The sequence below is a fragment of the Otolemur garnettii genome, unplaced genomic scaffold (assembly GCF_000181295.1).
Source record: "Otolemur garnettii isolate 467f Iridium unplaced genomic scaffold, OtoGar3 scaffold00008, whole genome shotgun sequence".
Lineage (NCBI taxonomy): Eukaryota > Metazoa > Chordata > Mammalia > Primates > Galagidae > Otolemur > Otolemur garnettii.
Window position 1 is genome coordinate 18,178,765 of NW_003852403.1, and position 17,004 is coordinate 18,195,768.

The 17,004-nt window shown below is 35.5% G+C and overlaps 2 protein-coding genes across 3 annotated transcripts in view; one reads left to right on the forward strand and one right to left on the reverse strand.

The window, feature by feature from the left end:
* Positions 1-17,004, forward strand: part of CTNNA3 (catenin alpha 3) — a 1,564,769-nt gene that overhangs the window by 484,783 nt on the left and 1,062,982 nt on the right. The gene's annotated exons all lie outside the window — the stretch shown is intronic.
* LRRTM3 (leucine rich repeat transmembrane neuronal 3) overlaps positions 9,854-17,004 on the reverse strand; it is a 182,046-nt gene continuing 174,895 nt past the window's right edge. The window contains exon 3 of the mRNA XM_003783623.2: positions 9,854-12,054. Within this exon, the coding sequence (XP_003783671.1) occupies positions 11,845-12,054 (210 nt within the window). The 3' untranslated portion in view covers positions 9,854-11,844. The remainder of the gene's footprint in view (positions 12,055-17,004) is intronic.

The window sequence follows — 17,004 nt, forward strand, 5'->3', positions numbered from 1 at the left end:
ATCTTCAAGGATGCACCATGTGATTTAATAAAAATTCACATTAAGCACCAAATAAATAATAGGATCATTTTGGAACAATTGTATTCTTATTAAAAAGATACGACTGAAAGGAAAAAAAAAAACATTTAAGGAAGTGAAGAGTTAATGATTCTGAGAAGCTTCCAAAACAGCTGTGCTTGGTGCTGTATCAGGGGAATTCACCACCTTACTTATTTTTTTCCACTTTTTGAATGATTCATTTGGTAGTAATGGAATGAAATGCAAAAGGCTGTACATACAACCTTATTCTCATTCGTTTTAGTATTAGTCTTATGCCTAGTAAGTGGTCAGAATTTAGATCATATAATCCAATATACCCTTGTGACACTTTTTCACATATTCCTAAGGTTAGAACTGCACTATAGGCTTTCTTGTTGACTGATGATTGATTGAGGAGGGTCCACTCATTAGCCAAGCTGGTCTCAAATTCCTGGCCTCAAGTGCTCCTCCTGCCTTGGCACTTCCAAGGTCTGGATTATAGGCATGAGTCAATGCACCCTCCTAGGCTTTTGACACATAGAGAGCATGTTTTCATGGGACATTTTCTAGACAAAACAAACTAAAAAACTTCTGACAGTCTATTTTATTTATTCACTTATTACTCTTCAGTTATTTACTAAAATTATACATTTTCTGTATTTATCATGGAATGGTTAAATTGATGTTTTTTATATGAGGATTAAATTTAGAAGATGATGGGAAGGGACAATTAAAAAATCTTTTTTTAACATATACATATCTATATATAAATAGGAAAAAAACTGACTGGCTATATGGGGAAAATATGAGACTCAGAAATTATTCGAGTCCTAGGTTCCAGAAGCTACTAACCATAGACAGCTAAAGTGCCTCTCCATTCCAATTAGGAGTTGGGGGTGGAACCTGTTCCTGAGCTTTGTGATGGGCAAATTTTAGAATCCAGAATCTCGAATAGCATTTACTCTGTGATCCCTTTTCTGATTTTCAACAAAAAATGATTATTTTCTTCTTTTCATCCTTTAGTTACATGTACAAACTTCATTTTTTAGTAAGATCATATTGAATAACAACTATTCTTTTTCAGCACTGGATTAGTGTCTCCTATCATGGTCCTTGGCATTTTGTAGTAAAAGCTGATTAAATAAATAAATGCTTATTTGATCAAATAGAATTAAAAGCCCCCAAAATATTGTGATATAATATAAAAGACAATTGCCACATAAAAGCCCCACTGACTATAGCATGAGTGAAAATCTGTAACTATCAAGTAAACAGCAGTAATTGCAAGCTAATGCTCCAAATTTTGAGTAAAATTTGGTGAAAAGAGAACATGTCTCACCTTTTTTTTTTTGCAGTTTTTAGCCAGAGCTGGGTTTTGAACCCACCACCTCTGCCATATGGGATGGGGCAGGTGCCCTACTTCTTTGAGCCACAGGCACCCACCTTTTAAAAAGTTGGAAAAGAACTAAAGTATCTTCTTATGCATCATTTTTTTAGATTAGAAACATATCTATTGGACTGTACTTATTAAAGGGCAACTTTCCTGATAGTTATCTATATTTTCAAGGCAGAAATAACTCTGATTATTATTACATGGTGGTGTGTTCATAAAAATAGCTCACTCTAGTGAAAACTAAGATTCTAAGCTGGTGTGATTTCTAGTCTAGGACTGGTCTGTGTTCCGTTATCTAAATGGTTTTGATAATTGTCTTTAAAAACATTCTACTTTACTTTATTTGTAAAATATAACAAAAAAATGATTGTGGTTTTAATCTTTGAAATAAAAATTCTGGTTTGCTTGAGCTCATGAGTTCGAGACCAGCCTGAGCAAAAGTCAGGCCCCCGTCTCTACTAAGATAAAAAAACTGAGGCAGGAAGATCGCTTGAGCCCAAGAGTTAGAGGTTGCTGTGCGCTATGATGCCATGGCACTCTACCCAGGGCAACAGCTTCAGACTCTGTCTTAAAAAACAAAAAATTCTGGTTGATATTCACGAATACAAACATAAAATCTGAAAAGTTTGGAAAAAGAAAAAGCCAATCTATTTATGTACCTTATTTTCACCTGATGCCCAACAGTAGTTTGAGAATATTATAATTATTAGTTCCTAAGAAGTTAATCTAATTCACATCATTATTTTAAATTAATGGGGTTGCATGGATCAGTCTTCAAAATGTTTTATGAACATTTTATTGAAATTTATAACATTTTCCACAAAGCATTAACACGATCCCATTCCCTGGAAGGAAAGATAAAGCACAACAGATAAAACAGGAAGGTAAAGAGAAAGAGAGTTTAAGAAAATGTAGGAAATGTTTATGCCCATCTAAAAAGGCGAAAAGATTTTGTGTCGCCAGAGTAAAATGTGGCTCTGAACTTTTAGGACGAAAACTGAGCCTGGTATTTCTCTTCCTGAGGAGCAGGATCTGACAAATACTATTGGAATAATAGATGTCCGTAATGGTTGATCTTCTCTGTCCTCTCATCTTGCCCAGCTAAATACCACTAATATTAAGTTCTATCTCACTTTCCACTTTTTCCCTGAGGTAGCCCCACCAACTCTACTAACTTTGATTTCATTTTCCCCTAACTGCTGTTTGCGCTTGCACACATTAAATTAGCTCTTGGAATTTACTTCTGTGAAATATGGATGCTCTCTGTGTGTGGTAGGACTGCAAGCCCTTTGGGGACAGAGACTATATCATATGCTCTTATGTCCCTCTCAGATACTCTTACCTTCCACTAGGCACATGTTAGGTATGTAATGAACATATCCATTATACTGATAAAATGTGTTCAGTTATGGCCTTAAAACAAGTAGAATTTTAAACATAAGAATGGGACTTTAAAGTGGACTTTAAATAAGCAGTTAGTAGGGGTTAATTTTTTATTTATTTATTTTTTTTGAGACAGAGCCTCAAGCTATCCCCCTGGGTAGAGTGCCATGGCATCACGCTCACAGCAACCTCCAACTCCTGGGCTCAAGCGAGTCTCCTGCCTCAGCCTCCCAAGTAGCTGGGACTATAGGCGCCTGCCACAACGCCCGGCCATTTTTTGGTTGCAGCCATCATTGTTGTTTGGTGGGCTGGGGCTGGGGATTCAAACCCGCCACCTTAGTGTATGTGGCTGGCGCCTTAGCTGCTTGAGCCACAGGCGCCAAGCCTGGGGTTAATTTTTTAGTATAACTATCACCTTTGTTTCAAGTCTTGCTCCACCATTTAGTAGTTACATGTTATGCAATTGCTTTGTGCATCATTTGTTGTTAAGGGGAAACAGTATTTTATAGGGTTATTGTTAATCCTATTAACTATATTACTGAAGACTAAATGAATTAATACATGTAAAATGCTTAGAAAAGTAATGTTCAGTAAGTGTTAGTTGTTATTTTGTCTTAAAGTGCTGGATATTAAGTTATTCTTCCTGGAAATAATTCAATAGACATACCTTTTGTTGGCAATTACAGAAATTGTCAGTTGTCTGAGGTCGGTCTTCAAAGTGCAATTATATGACAACAAAATCGGGTTTTCATTATAGAGAGTTATATTTATATTCTCAGTAGGAAGGGGGCATGTCCTTATCAGAAAATTATTTGAGATTATTAAGTTAAAACAAGTTGCCCCAAACCACATTTCTGTTTTTTATTGCATGAAGTATTTATCTGTTAGAAGACTCTTCTTTCAACCCCTCTGTGTAGTACCAAGCTCACACAGAGCCCCTAACTGGAATCAAAGGCAAATAAAAAGTCAGTAGAGCCAACAGCCCCAGCTTTATGTTATTCTTTTACATGATGAAGGATAGCAATGGTCAATGGTTCATCGTTACATACCCATGTGTAAAAGCCAACATTGGCTTAGGCGACTGAAGAGTGAGAAAAACTGGCAAGGAATTTTGAGGTATTTCTAATACACTCAACTTAAATTTCCATCAAATCCAAAGGTAAAAAAATATTGACATCCCAAGGATCTTAAATGTTTCTCCAGGTATCATGTAAGTTCAGAGATGTCCAGTCTCTTTTCCTAGACCTCTCTGGTGTAGGGATAGTCAGACTAGAGCTGGTCTGGGCTTCCAGGCTCTTGCCTAGGTAATAATTTCTTTATTTGATAAGTACATCAAAAAATAAGACCCAGAGGTAAGGAGCATTAGAATTGCTTAAGTCAATCTGCTAGAGGGGATGTCGGAATCTGTATTTCTGGCTCCCCACTGTGGTGAACATTCTATTCTGACAATTGCCTTTTTGCACAGCACAGCAACAGGGGTGTCCAATATCTCACTACATTTTTATCTGATTGTTTAGGGCAGTTTATTTATGGCTCTGTCACTGAAAGAAAAACTATCAGCATAAAACAGCAAGAACAGATTGAGCATATTTAAAATTATGATTCACTTAAAAAATCAGATTTTGACTAATTTTATGTGAATTAATATAATTATTCAAATGATAAAAGCAGCAATTCAGGGTTTAAAGTTTTGGATTATGTCAAATTTGGCCTTGAAAAGATGAGTTGGCATTTAATTTAAATATTTTCCCTTGACTTTTCGTTTTCTTTCTGGAGAAGGAGATAGTTCTTGAACTGATTTCTTTCTTCCTATTCTGTCATTTGGTTGAATTGATTCTGCCTATCAATCAATCTACCTACCTACCTACCCATCTGCCTATCTAATAGGTATCGCTATTGCAAACATCTCTTCTTGTATCCCCAATATCCACTTTGGCCTTGTGTTATTGTAAATTTTCATTAAAATTTAATTTAAAATTTCTTGCAAATTATGCAAAAATAAGTCACATGTCTCTCACCTCTTGATTTGAGTAATTTTTTTGTTTCCTTGGTTGTCCTACATCACATCTTCAACCTAGATACCAAGGACATCTTTGTTGTCCAGAATCGGAATTATTCTAGATATTTAAGATAAATATCTATGGTGACAGTGGTGCCAGGAGAAAATACAGTCTTATATTGAGGATCCTAGAATTTCTTTGCTGGATTCAGTAATGGTTGCAGATTTATAGCCTCATTGGTTTGTTTGTTTATCACAGTTACAGTAGTGGTCATCTTTAGTATGAAGTGTGATTGACAGTGTATATTACTGGCCTTTGAATGCTGCGTGTGCTACAAAAGCAAGGTATGGTTTACACGGATACCACATGTTCAGATAGTGTGATGGGATAAAATACTAATGGGATTTCCCAATGATTGGGGCTTGTGGAGCTGTGGGAGAAACAGGAGAAAAAACACAATAGTGTAATAAAAAGCTTCTGGAGACACTATTGAAATCAGGAGACTATGTAAGAATCGTTTGTGAATAACTGAGACTGAAGAAGACTTATCTGAAGATGTGAGTTGAAAAAGAAGTTTCAAAAAATAATTTTATTTGTCCATCTCCCTGTAATGAAAACAGTTGCATTAACCTAACAAGGAAATTATATTTACTTTTTATTTAAACTATATAACATGTTCTGAGTAGGACAAGAAGAGTCCGCACTGTCACAAACGTTGTCTTTCAGAGCCCATAGACCCCACCCCAGAACCCAAACCATTTGGGTAAGTCAAATACTGCGGTAGAGCATATTGCTGTACAAAATCCTTCCCAAGAAACTTTCTGCAACCCAAGCCAAGCCATTGCCAGTTTGTGACCGTACATTATTGGCATTTGTCTTAACGTCGTTGTTTGCACTTGGTAACTTTATCGACTATTTATCCATATAGATTTTGCTTCAGTTAACAGCTGCCTTCCCTTTTTGGCCACTCAAGGTTATCTTCTGGATATTTACTTATCGCATTTTGGTTTAATTTTAAAAGCTAAGATGATTGGAAATGAAAATATAGTATGAACATTTGGGGGTATTTACCTTTCAAAGGATTTTTTTCTTTCAAATGTTCACTGTTTTTAGGAAACCATGTACAAAACTTCAAGAAAGTAATGGCTATTTCTTTCCATTACGTGGCTGATTTGGACTTTGAAGGAAATCTTTGTAGCGGGAAATAATTTTCAAAATTTTTCCATTTGGAAATAGAAAGGAATGTTGTTTTTCTGCTGTCTCCACCCCCATTAAAATATATGTTAAGTATATTGATCATGAGCTTTTCTCATTTTTGGAAATGTGCTATGGGATCATAGGAGCCTATTAGTCTGACAAATCTGTATTTGAACCCTCAACGCTACTGTAGGAGACTTGGCAAGTTATTAAACTCCCATGTTGTTTATTTTCCTTTTTTGTAAAATGATGGTTATGCTTCCTACATGGTTTAGGAATGCGATGCGGAGGGAACAGAGTACCTGATATGTTACACATTAATTCCTGCCTCTCGCCCACCTCTAGCATTTCAGCTGTTATGTTACTCTCTGTGGGAACAACTAACAAGTAGCTAGTCCATTTGCTAAGACTGTGTTCACATATGCCTGTGGAAAGAGTTGATAGGGAGCGAAATCCGTAAACAACACAGTCTGTCAGAAAACAATAGGAGCATTTTATGTATAGTTGTCCTCTGTTTTGTATTTCTCCAGTCGAGAAAAACATTTGGCCAGGCTTAGAAAAGTAGATTCACATTGGTATAGGAAAGCACAAGAATTAATAATTTTAGATAGGAATAAAAAGCAACTCAATGACTTGGTAAAAGGAAATTCATTTAGGCAATATTTTCCAAAACTCAGCATGCATTAGAATTACCTGAGTAATGTGTTAGCAATGCATATTTTGGGATCCATCCCAGATATTCTGATTCGGTAAATCTAGAACTGACCCAAGAGAGCTGGAGTCATCTCGACCTCCTAGTAACTTTGAAGATATGATAGGTGGCAAAAATAAAACAAATAAATAGAAAAAATAAACTATCAACTTTATCCATTCGTGTTATCTTACTACTCTTTTTCACGTCTATCCAGATAAAGTCAGTAAGTAGACAAGACTGAAACTGATCACTCATATAGACCAACTCAAAATCTGGAGTCAGCCCTTCCTTTTATATATCTGAGGCAAAGACCGCCTCAGAGAACCTTCAAGGCCACACAAAACAAGTGTGCTGCGTTACACATTACAAGGTATACGGAAATTAATTTACAGAAGATAAATTAGCAGATAATGTTTCAGATTAGAAAACAAAGAATTTTAAGGATCCTTTATCACAAAGTCTCTTGATGCATTTGAAATAGTCTTTGATTTACACAAAACAAATTTTTACTCAGCTTTTCAGGACGACAAATAATCATATAAAACAAAATCTATAAATAAGAGAGAGGAGGAAGAAACTCCAGAGTTCTCTAAGTCCTATACAGCCGAGGCACTCTGCTGCTTTAAGATCAATGTCCTTCAGAAAAAGGTAAATAATCAACTGGATTTCCTAAATTAAACAGTGAAATATAAGCTGCCTCCTATCCCACAATGAAGTCACATGCAAGTCACAGGAGACCTTCAAGAATAACCCATCGCCAGTGTGTTTTAAATTTTCAAATGTTTCTTCCCCATTACAACTGATGGCAAAATGAAGCACAATTGTTGACTGTCCATCTAAACTGTATTTGTTGGCATATGAGGATTTTGAAAGCATTGATCTGGATTCTTTCCCCTTGGCACCTCTCTATTTAGGGCCAGCTATCGAGAGTTGAGAAAGTAATGGGAGGAAAGTTCTTTCTTACTTGCAAGACCAATTCCTCTGGACCTTGAGACATTTTATATTTTCTGATATTATTATACCATCACCTTGCATGATAAACTGTTAAGAACTATTTCAATATAAGATGTTATTATTTCTACTCTGGAGATTCCTTACCTTCTGCCCTGAGACCAAATATCTGCCAGTCCCATTACCTCTGGTTTCCCAGCCTTCCATCTACCCAGAACATCTGATTTTCCTTCTGACAGTTTACTAACAGTACATCAGGCGTATGTTTTCATGCTTTCAGTATCTTTACTTACTTTGAATGTTTAATTTGAAAGATGATATCTGTCTTCCAGTCAGGAACAGTCAAAACCAAATATATTTTAGTGGCTATATGTTAGAAAATATTTTTGCAAAAAGATTTTTCTATTTTTAAGCAATGTATGGAGTCAGAGCTGAGTTCAAATTAGGATTATGTCATTGGTCTTGAATGTTAAATTTGGGCAAGTTTTCTTTCCTTCTAAAAATATAATGTATACTAAAAATCTGTACAGTTTTGTGATTTTCTAGAACATTCAGCAAGGACTACGGAAAGAGACTTGGCAAAAATGAGTTGATCAGTAAAATATATTATTGGCATGTTAGCATTTGTTTTAACATCTGTGTTAGTCTATATAAATTATATTTTAGTTATGAGAAAATTAAGAAAAAAGTTCTCTGATAATTAAAAAAAATTATGATTCAGTAAATCTTGCCAAAAAAAAAAAAAAGGAAAAAAGGAAATAATTTTATACAAGTGTTCCCCATCAGCTCTAAACTTTTAACTTTAGACTATGCATCTCTTATAATTATGCAATCTCAATTTAGAAAGTCTTTGGTATCTCTCCTTGTGCTTCTAGATTTTATGTCTGCATCTTGGGGTCTACATTCCGCATCTTGGGAGGAATTGTTCTGCACATTTACAAATGATCTTGCGTGTGAAGAAATATGTGATTTGCCACATTTTTTGAACAGTTTTAATGTGAGAGTCCAGAGCAGCACACAGAAAGAGTTCATTCAGCCCACATATTATACAGATAGCGGAATGGAATTAGAGATTACGAAACCACTTGTCAAACACTTTTTCCTTTTATCTTATCCACTCTCTCAGGAAGTTATCTGGCATTGATCAGAGAGAGAAGGATTTTAGTATAGTCAAAAGACTAACAGCCTCAAAGTTTTGAGAATGGATCAACCATACCCGTTGTGTTCTGGGTGAGGGCTCAACTTCTTTGAGATTAATGTGTCTTCATAGGGTTGTTATGAAGACAAAATGAGATAATATGTGTAGAATGTGGTTTGTAAACCTTAAAACACTGCATAATTTTATTGTTGCTGTAGCTGCTGCTGTTGTAATCATGCTGGGTCAAACTTTTCATTTTTCAACTCAAAACACAAGTAAACATTTTAGCTGTTTAAATAGGAGATCAATAGACAGGAAGGGAGGTGGGGTGAATAGTTGGAGGAAATGGGAGATTATTGAATGTTGAAAAAGATAGGTTAGAAACACAAGTTTTATACATAAACGGATATAACTGGCAAATGTGTGATAAAGATTCCAGGCACAATCTTTTAAACAAGTTTTCACCACCCTCTACCCCAATCCGAATGTGGCAAAATAAAAATTAAGGAAACAAATAACCCAGTATCTTTTTTTTTTCTCATTAAAGTCTCTTTTGATTTAATTTCAAATCTCCAACTTCTTAGGTCATTTGTTTTTTGGGTAGCTTAGAGTCTTGGATGCACAGACCTATGGCTCCGAGGTAATTGCTATATTACCACTTTAGACGAACTTAAAATTTTTAGGAAAGAAAATGAGTTACTTCAGGAAATCAGCATATATTTGTAAGGTTACTGGAATCTTAAAATTTCCAAAAATCATTTATCAATTTGAAAGTGTCTGGTTTCAAAGAGGTTTAAAGCACTTACTTACACAAACTAATTCTCCCTTTTGTGTCTTTGCGAGGACAATTTCTAACGAGAAAAATTGCATTTTTGGTTTACATTTGGTTTACATCAAAAATAAAATTTTGCATTTGATTTTAGACCCACAAATTATAGATTTGAAGCCTACAATAAATTTGCTTACTGTGCAAAGTGAAATCTCAAGTAGAGGATTACGAATATTCATAGAATAATACAATGTAAATAAATTACAAATTGGAAAAATAAAGATTAAAATTAGACTTAAAAGGATAAAAGTTTTTGAATAGCAAATAATTTATGCAAAATATGTTACAAAATGTGGGATGCTAAATAGTTGGCACAAGTATTGTGTTTGATATTTATATTCATTTGAATTAGTAATAGAGTTTGCTTTTTTCAACATTTACATCTTTTTCCCTTTCTGACTTTCATATTTTGAACAAAAATTTGCCCTATAGTTTGGAAGTGGATTCTTCTTGAAGCTGCTTTTAAATTTGCTGCAATGAACTAGAATAAGACTAGACTTTTGTAGATATAATTTCTTTGGAAGAGATTAAAAACTTAAAAGTTTGACATTGCTTTTCACAATTCTTTTCCTCATTGTTTTTGACTGTGTTTGACCCACTAGATTGATAGATCCTTGATCTATTTTTTATGTCATGAATATAAAATAACTGTATAAAAAGCACTTCTCCTAGTGAAACAGTAATTGAAACTTGCAGTTTTATATTTTAAAAAAAGACCAAGAAGAATGCATGATTACCATAAAGTAACAGTATTTTCAAACAATAACCTACGTCAATCAAACAACAGAAACAATTTGATGATTACCCCTTCTGAAAAGTCAGATTTTCTTAATTTGATTTGTGTTAACGTTATAATACAATTGCATAATCAACATAGGAGCTGGGCTGGTGTCAAATTACACTGAGTTATTTCTCAGATAATTTGCAGGTGAATTCCACTATAGAGGGCAATATAAACAATTTAGAACATAGTGAGGATTTTGATAGTCTAATTGAATGATAAAGTTCTCCATCATGCTCCTATTTATTTTGAATGAGCTGTAGATGTTTAAAGTTCTCCCTCAGGAGAGAATCGATGTAGCACGCAATACCAAAAATCTCATCTATTTCCTTTGAAATGTTCCCCAAATATAATCTCACAGTTCTAAATGAAAACTTGTCTTAAGAGCCAGGCACATTTTGCATTGACTGGTGGTTATTTTTAGGTAAACCACTTTGGGTTAATTAGGAGAAAAAATGCTAATGTATAAATTATTATGCTCTAGCCTCCCACCTTGGCCTGCAAATAATGAGATGTAACAAAAGTTTTTCTTTGTCACTGGCAGCGGCACCTTTGAAGTGTATGGAAGTCTGTTGCTGTGGTTACGGCCTTTGTTTCCAGTGATGTTTTGTCCATGCTTCCCCCCACCTTTGACAATGGTTGCTCAAAAGAATGAAATAATGAGTCATTCATTCGGAAACACTTTGTTAAAATATCCCTCTTTATCATTACATTTCACTGCTTCGAAACTAGGCTGTAATTCAAGGCAACAGTTAAGTCTGAGAAGAACTGTTAAAAAAAAAAAACTTTGATTCCCATTTATAAGAAAAACCTGTCTGTGTAATTGAAGAATCTCTTACAAGTCTGAACAATTAAATCCTTTTTGGTTAATGTATTATTTCTGGAACAAGTAGATAAAATTCTACGCAGTAAGCATCATAAAAATCGTGCATGTTTTTTTTACAGCACAGAATTTTAGAGTCAAGGTCTCTGGGCACAAAAGCAGTAACAAAACAGTCCCTACAAAACTGAGTAACTCTGAAGAACACAAGAAATAATTTTTGTTAATTTGAAATTTTAGAAACTGAAATGCGTAAAGTTTGTAAAGGAAAGTGTAATTAAATTATGGTACTGTATAGACCAGTTGTTTCTATAATTGAAAATTTACAATATGAAAAATACATTAGCTCTGTACAGTTTTTACAGGTAGGTAGGATGAGTTTTGAAAAAAAGATTCTTTTTTTTTTTTCAGGGTCATACTCTGTTTAAGTCAAAAAAATACTGCACAACTTAGCTAATTACAAAGTGTAGACTTAAAACAATTCATGTCTTCTTTATTTCATGAATTAATCTTGGATTTTTGTTTATTGGAACAGGGAATTGGTTGTTTTGTCGTTAGCGTCCACAATGAATGCATCTTCCTCATGTTGTCCTTGAGGTTACAAACTTTGGCAGCAAACCTTGGCTACCAACGAGCTCAGTTAAGCGAGCTGCTGTTTATGGTCACTGATTCGGCCAGCTGTTGTGATTGTGCTCAGGTCCAGCTCAGTCTCCAGGTGTGTTTCCATCGTGTCTTCCTGTGCATTCGTTTCAAAGGACTTATGAGAGAGGAGTTCATGATGCACCCCACAGTAACTTATTGTGGGCTGGTCGTATGCCAGAAAGGTTGACACATTCATTGATAAAGGTATCTGAGGAAAGAAAAAAAAATGATATGAGAGAAGTCAGGTATAAAAAGATAGACAGCTGTGGAGCCTGTGACTTGACTAATTTCTCTGACTGCATCTGGGGCTCAGCTGTCCCAGGCTATCCTGCCAATGTCCCTTATTCTCATATAATGAACTCAATACAACAGTTTTAAACCTTGGGAGGAAGCTGCTTAAGTATTAACTAGAACCTTTGGATAAATAGCCACCTCACTGGTTCTGAAAATCATAAAATCTTTATTGGCCCACTCACAAAATTAGTTCTGTGTATCTTCACTGAATCCCCAACAATTAAAAAAAAGGAATTGCTTTCCCTCACTGGGAAAAACTGTGTTTTTAGAACTAAGAAAAGTATTCCAGTAGAACTTCCGTAATTGACCACCTCCCCACATTGCCCACTCCTGCAGTGGACCTAATGTTCAGAGACTGACATGCCCCACATGTAGGTATCAGGCTAGTACGCCAAATTCCTTATGTTGACCACGTCTGCATGTTGGACAGTTTCTTACAGTCTCTCGGGTGGTCCATTGCAGAGACTCTACTGTATTTGGTTAGGAAACAAAAGAACAGTGGTTCTCCCATGCTAGTATGCATACAAAGCACCTCACTTTCCTTTAACTTTCCATTTCCTTGCCCCGAAGTTTCTCCTTCAGCAGGTCTGGGGTAGGGCCTGGAATCTGCCTTTTTCACAAGTTCCCACATGATGCTGATTCTGTTAATCCACACGCCACACTTTGAGGACCATTACAAAAGAGGATTGTCTGGTCAAGCAATTATGGCTGTTGTCTTACCCGGTGACTTCTTAATAGTTATTGCACCATGCAGATTCCTTGAAATATTAATGTCTGTGGCTTGATCCATAGATCTAAAATTTAGAGCTTAGCGAACTCTCAGGAAAAATCTTTGGTTCCTGTGAAGGTGTGAAAGGCATCAAAGGATGATTCTAGTTTGAGGAAACCAGAGCTAGGGATGAGAGAGGGAGTGTCCCTTGTGAACAGAAAAAAAAGCAAGTTCCAAACACGTGAGGGAAAAAGCAAACATGAACATGGTGAGCAGAAGGGAGGCATACATGGTACAGAGAGAAGGCAGTCTGAGGTAGAATCAGATGCCCAAGTCTGGGGAGCAGTCCTTTATATTTTTCTTTTTTTTTTTTTTTTGAGACAGGAGCCTCAAGCTGTCCCCCTGGGTAGAGTGCTGTGGCATCACAGCTCACAGCAACCTCCAACTCCTGGCCTCAAGCGAGTTTCCTGCCTCAGCCTCCCAAGTAGCTGGGACCACAGGCGCCCACCACAATGCCCGGCTATTTTTTGGTTGCAGCCATCATTGTTTGGCAGGCCCAGGCTGGATTCGAACCCGCCACCTTGGGTGTACGTGGCTGGCGCCTTAGCCACTTGAGCCACAGGCCCAGAGCCATATTTTTCAATAAGATGAAAACTTGTCCTAAAAATAGGCAGATTTAGGGAACCTTCATCCCTGATCTCAGTTTAATATCCTAATTACTAATCCACACTGCTGAATTCCCTCGGATAAAAGCTTCTGCTATTCTTGTTTGGGAAATAGATAAAATATACTTCTGTTTTAGTACAGTAGACTACATTTTCTTCTGATCTCAGCTGAGACTAGAGCCCCAAACTAAGAAAAATAGAAAATCTTGGTTAACTCTTTTAGAAGTTGCGTCTTTACCATCTTCCCTCCCGTATTCTTGCTTTAGAATGCGTGCTCTTCGCCTCTTTTCCTTCCATTCTAACTTTTCTACTCACATTTATTTCTCCCTCAATGAAAATTGGTTGAGAAAACATTTCCTGGTTTCCTCTTCAATGGAAGCATTTATTTCTTTTGAGATTACTTATTACATGATTATGTCCATGTTAAGTATCTAGGACTTAGTCATCAGAGGCAGAAATATAATCAGGTCACCAAAATAAATACCTTAGTGGCCATTTCTATTTGTGTAGATTTTTAAAATTTGAAATAAGAGTTACGTGATGTATGAATAAAAGATATCATGCACTAAAAAATGGTCAGGGTGACTGAAAAGTCGTGAAGAAAATGCTTACTAATAAAATAGGATCCTGCCATTTAAACTAAACAATTCTGTTGTTGTAGATTAAATAGCCCAAATAACTAAAATATATTATTTTGTAAAAATAACTGTGTAGCAAGAGTAGGATTGAGGAATAAGAGAGAATAAGTATGGGACTGTTATTGTATACCTGAGTTTTACATTAGTGTCTGGGATATCAACACTTTGAAGTGTGTTGTGGGTCATATGTCTATAAAATTCTGTATACTTGTTCTTATTTGTTATGGAAATTTATGTCTCACAGATGCTGAGTCATTTCTAGCTTAGCCGGAATGAACTCTACTGCGAATAATTTGTAATTTCTATGGTGATGATCTTTGAAAAATGATAAACTATGATACATTTATACAAGATACAAATTTTATGAGCGTATACAATATCCTAGTTTTATTTAGTATCTAGAAGTTGCAGGTACTAGAGTGTAAGTCCTTAATTTGAAACTATTAATTAAATAGCTATCTCTGATTATCCATTTCAAAATTCTACATATTTTCTTATTGTTGGACATATCTTATTTTGAAATAGCTTATCCCATGATTATACTGTTTCAGTGTAAAGGCTGATTTTTTTTTGGCATTTAAATACATCTAAAATTTGGATGGTAACAAGCACCCACTTACATAAGCAATGTGGATGTTTAACATGTATTTTTTTTCCTGCAATTTCCGTCTTAGGTTTGATGATCTTACTGTCCAAAAAGTAACATAGGTAAGACGTATCGGCAAGTAGAATTTAACAACTAACCATTTCTGAATGCAACATCAGAGTAGATTTCTTCCAGTTGACTTAAATGATTTGGAAATTCTAAGGGATTAGCAATGGACATATACACATGTGTATATATAGTAGTTCATATATTTAACACACATAAACACACAATTCATACATATATATGTTTATAGACACATACATGTATAGTCTTCTAGCAAATTATTTATGATTTCAAAGTCATTTAAATCAGTTATAGAAAATAGATGTTTTGGTGATACGTCATTTTGGGACCATGTAAAAATATTTGGTTAAATTTAAATAATTTCCTTTCCAATTTTTTATTCCTAAGTATTTTATGCAGATGTGCTGAAACGCATGTTTATATTCTTTAGTGGCTAATATGATGGATACAAATTATTGAAGCTTTATGATATGTAGTATCTGAGGCGCTATGCTCAACAATATGTAGAACCTAAATATTACTGGATGTACTAAGTGATTTAGGCATAAAATACGGTCAGTAATTTTCCTTTTAAACATATATTGTTCCTACCAATTACTATAGATGGTAATTCACTCAGTATTTTCTTTAAATATGATTCCTATCATATATTTTAAAATATGTGATATAAAATAAATCTTACTTACATTTAAAAGGTGTTTTACCACTTCTTAGTCTTTTATCTTAAGGTCAAGTGTAAATTTTTTTCCTTTTTTTTTTATTATTATTACATTAATGCAAACATGGGGTACAGTGTAGTGTTTTCATATACATTTTGAAATACTTTCATCAAGCTGGTTCACATAAATTTCATGTCATTTGCTTAGTCATTGTGTCAAAACATTTACATTCTAGTTCTAGAAAAGATCACTTGTACCCTTGTTAGACAGAAATATAGGTGATCTTTCCGGTCAAGTGTAAATTTAAAAGCTCCAGTTCCCTCTGTTGAGAAGGAAACACTCAATAAAAGATTATTCTCTTAGGAAACACTTATGGCATTAGGAGATCCATGTAGTCCAGACATTGTGTATAATTTTTAAGCACTGTATTTTGTTTTTACCACATTCATATACAAAATACAATGAATCCTAAATACAGTAGAAGTAAACATAAATATAATATTTATTATCTACATTTGTATGGGGGGGGGTATTTTTGCCTCTAATTATCTTCAAGGAGAAAAGTACTTTTTTGTAAAAGCAATTCATCCTCATGAAAGGTATTACATATATTGTTTGTAGTAGCTCTCCTTTGCCGTATCAGCATAGGTATTGAGCACCTCCTCACTGTGGGCACTGGATTCTTCCATAAGTTATAATATTTCAAGTAGGAGTCACATGTAAGGTGTCCAGGCATTTACTCCTTACGTAGCGATACACCACTGGCTGCCTGATGTCATGATAGAGCCTGAAGGAGATGCCTTTGGGAACGTGACAAATGCAATTCACTAGAGGGCTGTAATTTGAAAAAGGAGTATGAATAGGAGGAAATCTATTCGTGTTTCAAATAAATTATCTCAAATATTAGACTATTAAAATCTGCACATGGTGCTTTTCACAGCAGGGAGTACAGTTGATCAGAAGTCTGGGGAATGCGTAAATGAGGTCAGCGGCTTTTCTTAGGGCTCTAGTTTTGTTGGAAGGGTATGGCGTTGGCACCACAAAGTGGCTGGCGGCTGGGCAGTAAAGCAGAGGCTGCTAGCTGGCGTCAAACACTTGGGCTCAGATTCAATCTACGTAAAGGTCTTCCTGTCACTGAGCCACAGGAAATGGAGCAGCCTCTTCTCCTTTTTCACGTGCTCAGCAAGTGGCTGTATGTCTTTTTCCTTTTCTCTGTCCAGACTAATTTGTATTCTCTCTCTCCTCCTCACTCCATTTTCCCCTGATTTCTGAGAACGTGCTTTCCCCTGTGGCAGGGTGTTCAAGGGTACTTGTCCCAGTTTGTGTTGACTGTTCCATTTTGGACAACAAATCACTTTGCTAATCTATCTGGAGATGACCCAAACGTGTTATTCATAAAAAGAAAATAAACAGCGATTTTAGCCGCCTGCATAGATAGTTGTAATGGCTCCAGAAACCACACCTACGGTGCATCTTACAAGGGGACATGTGAAATTTACTAGGTGTACAATATACATGTC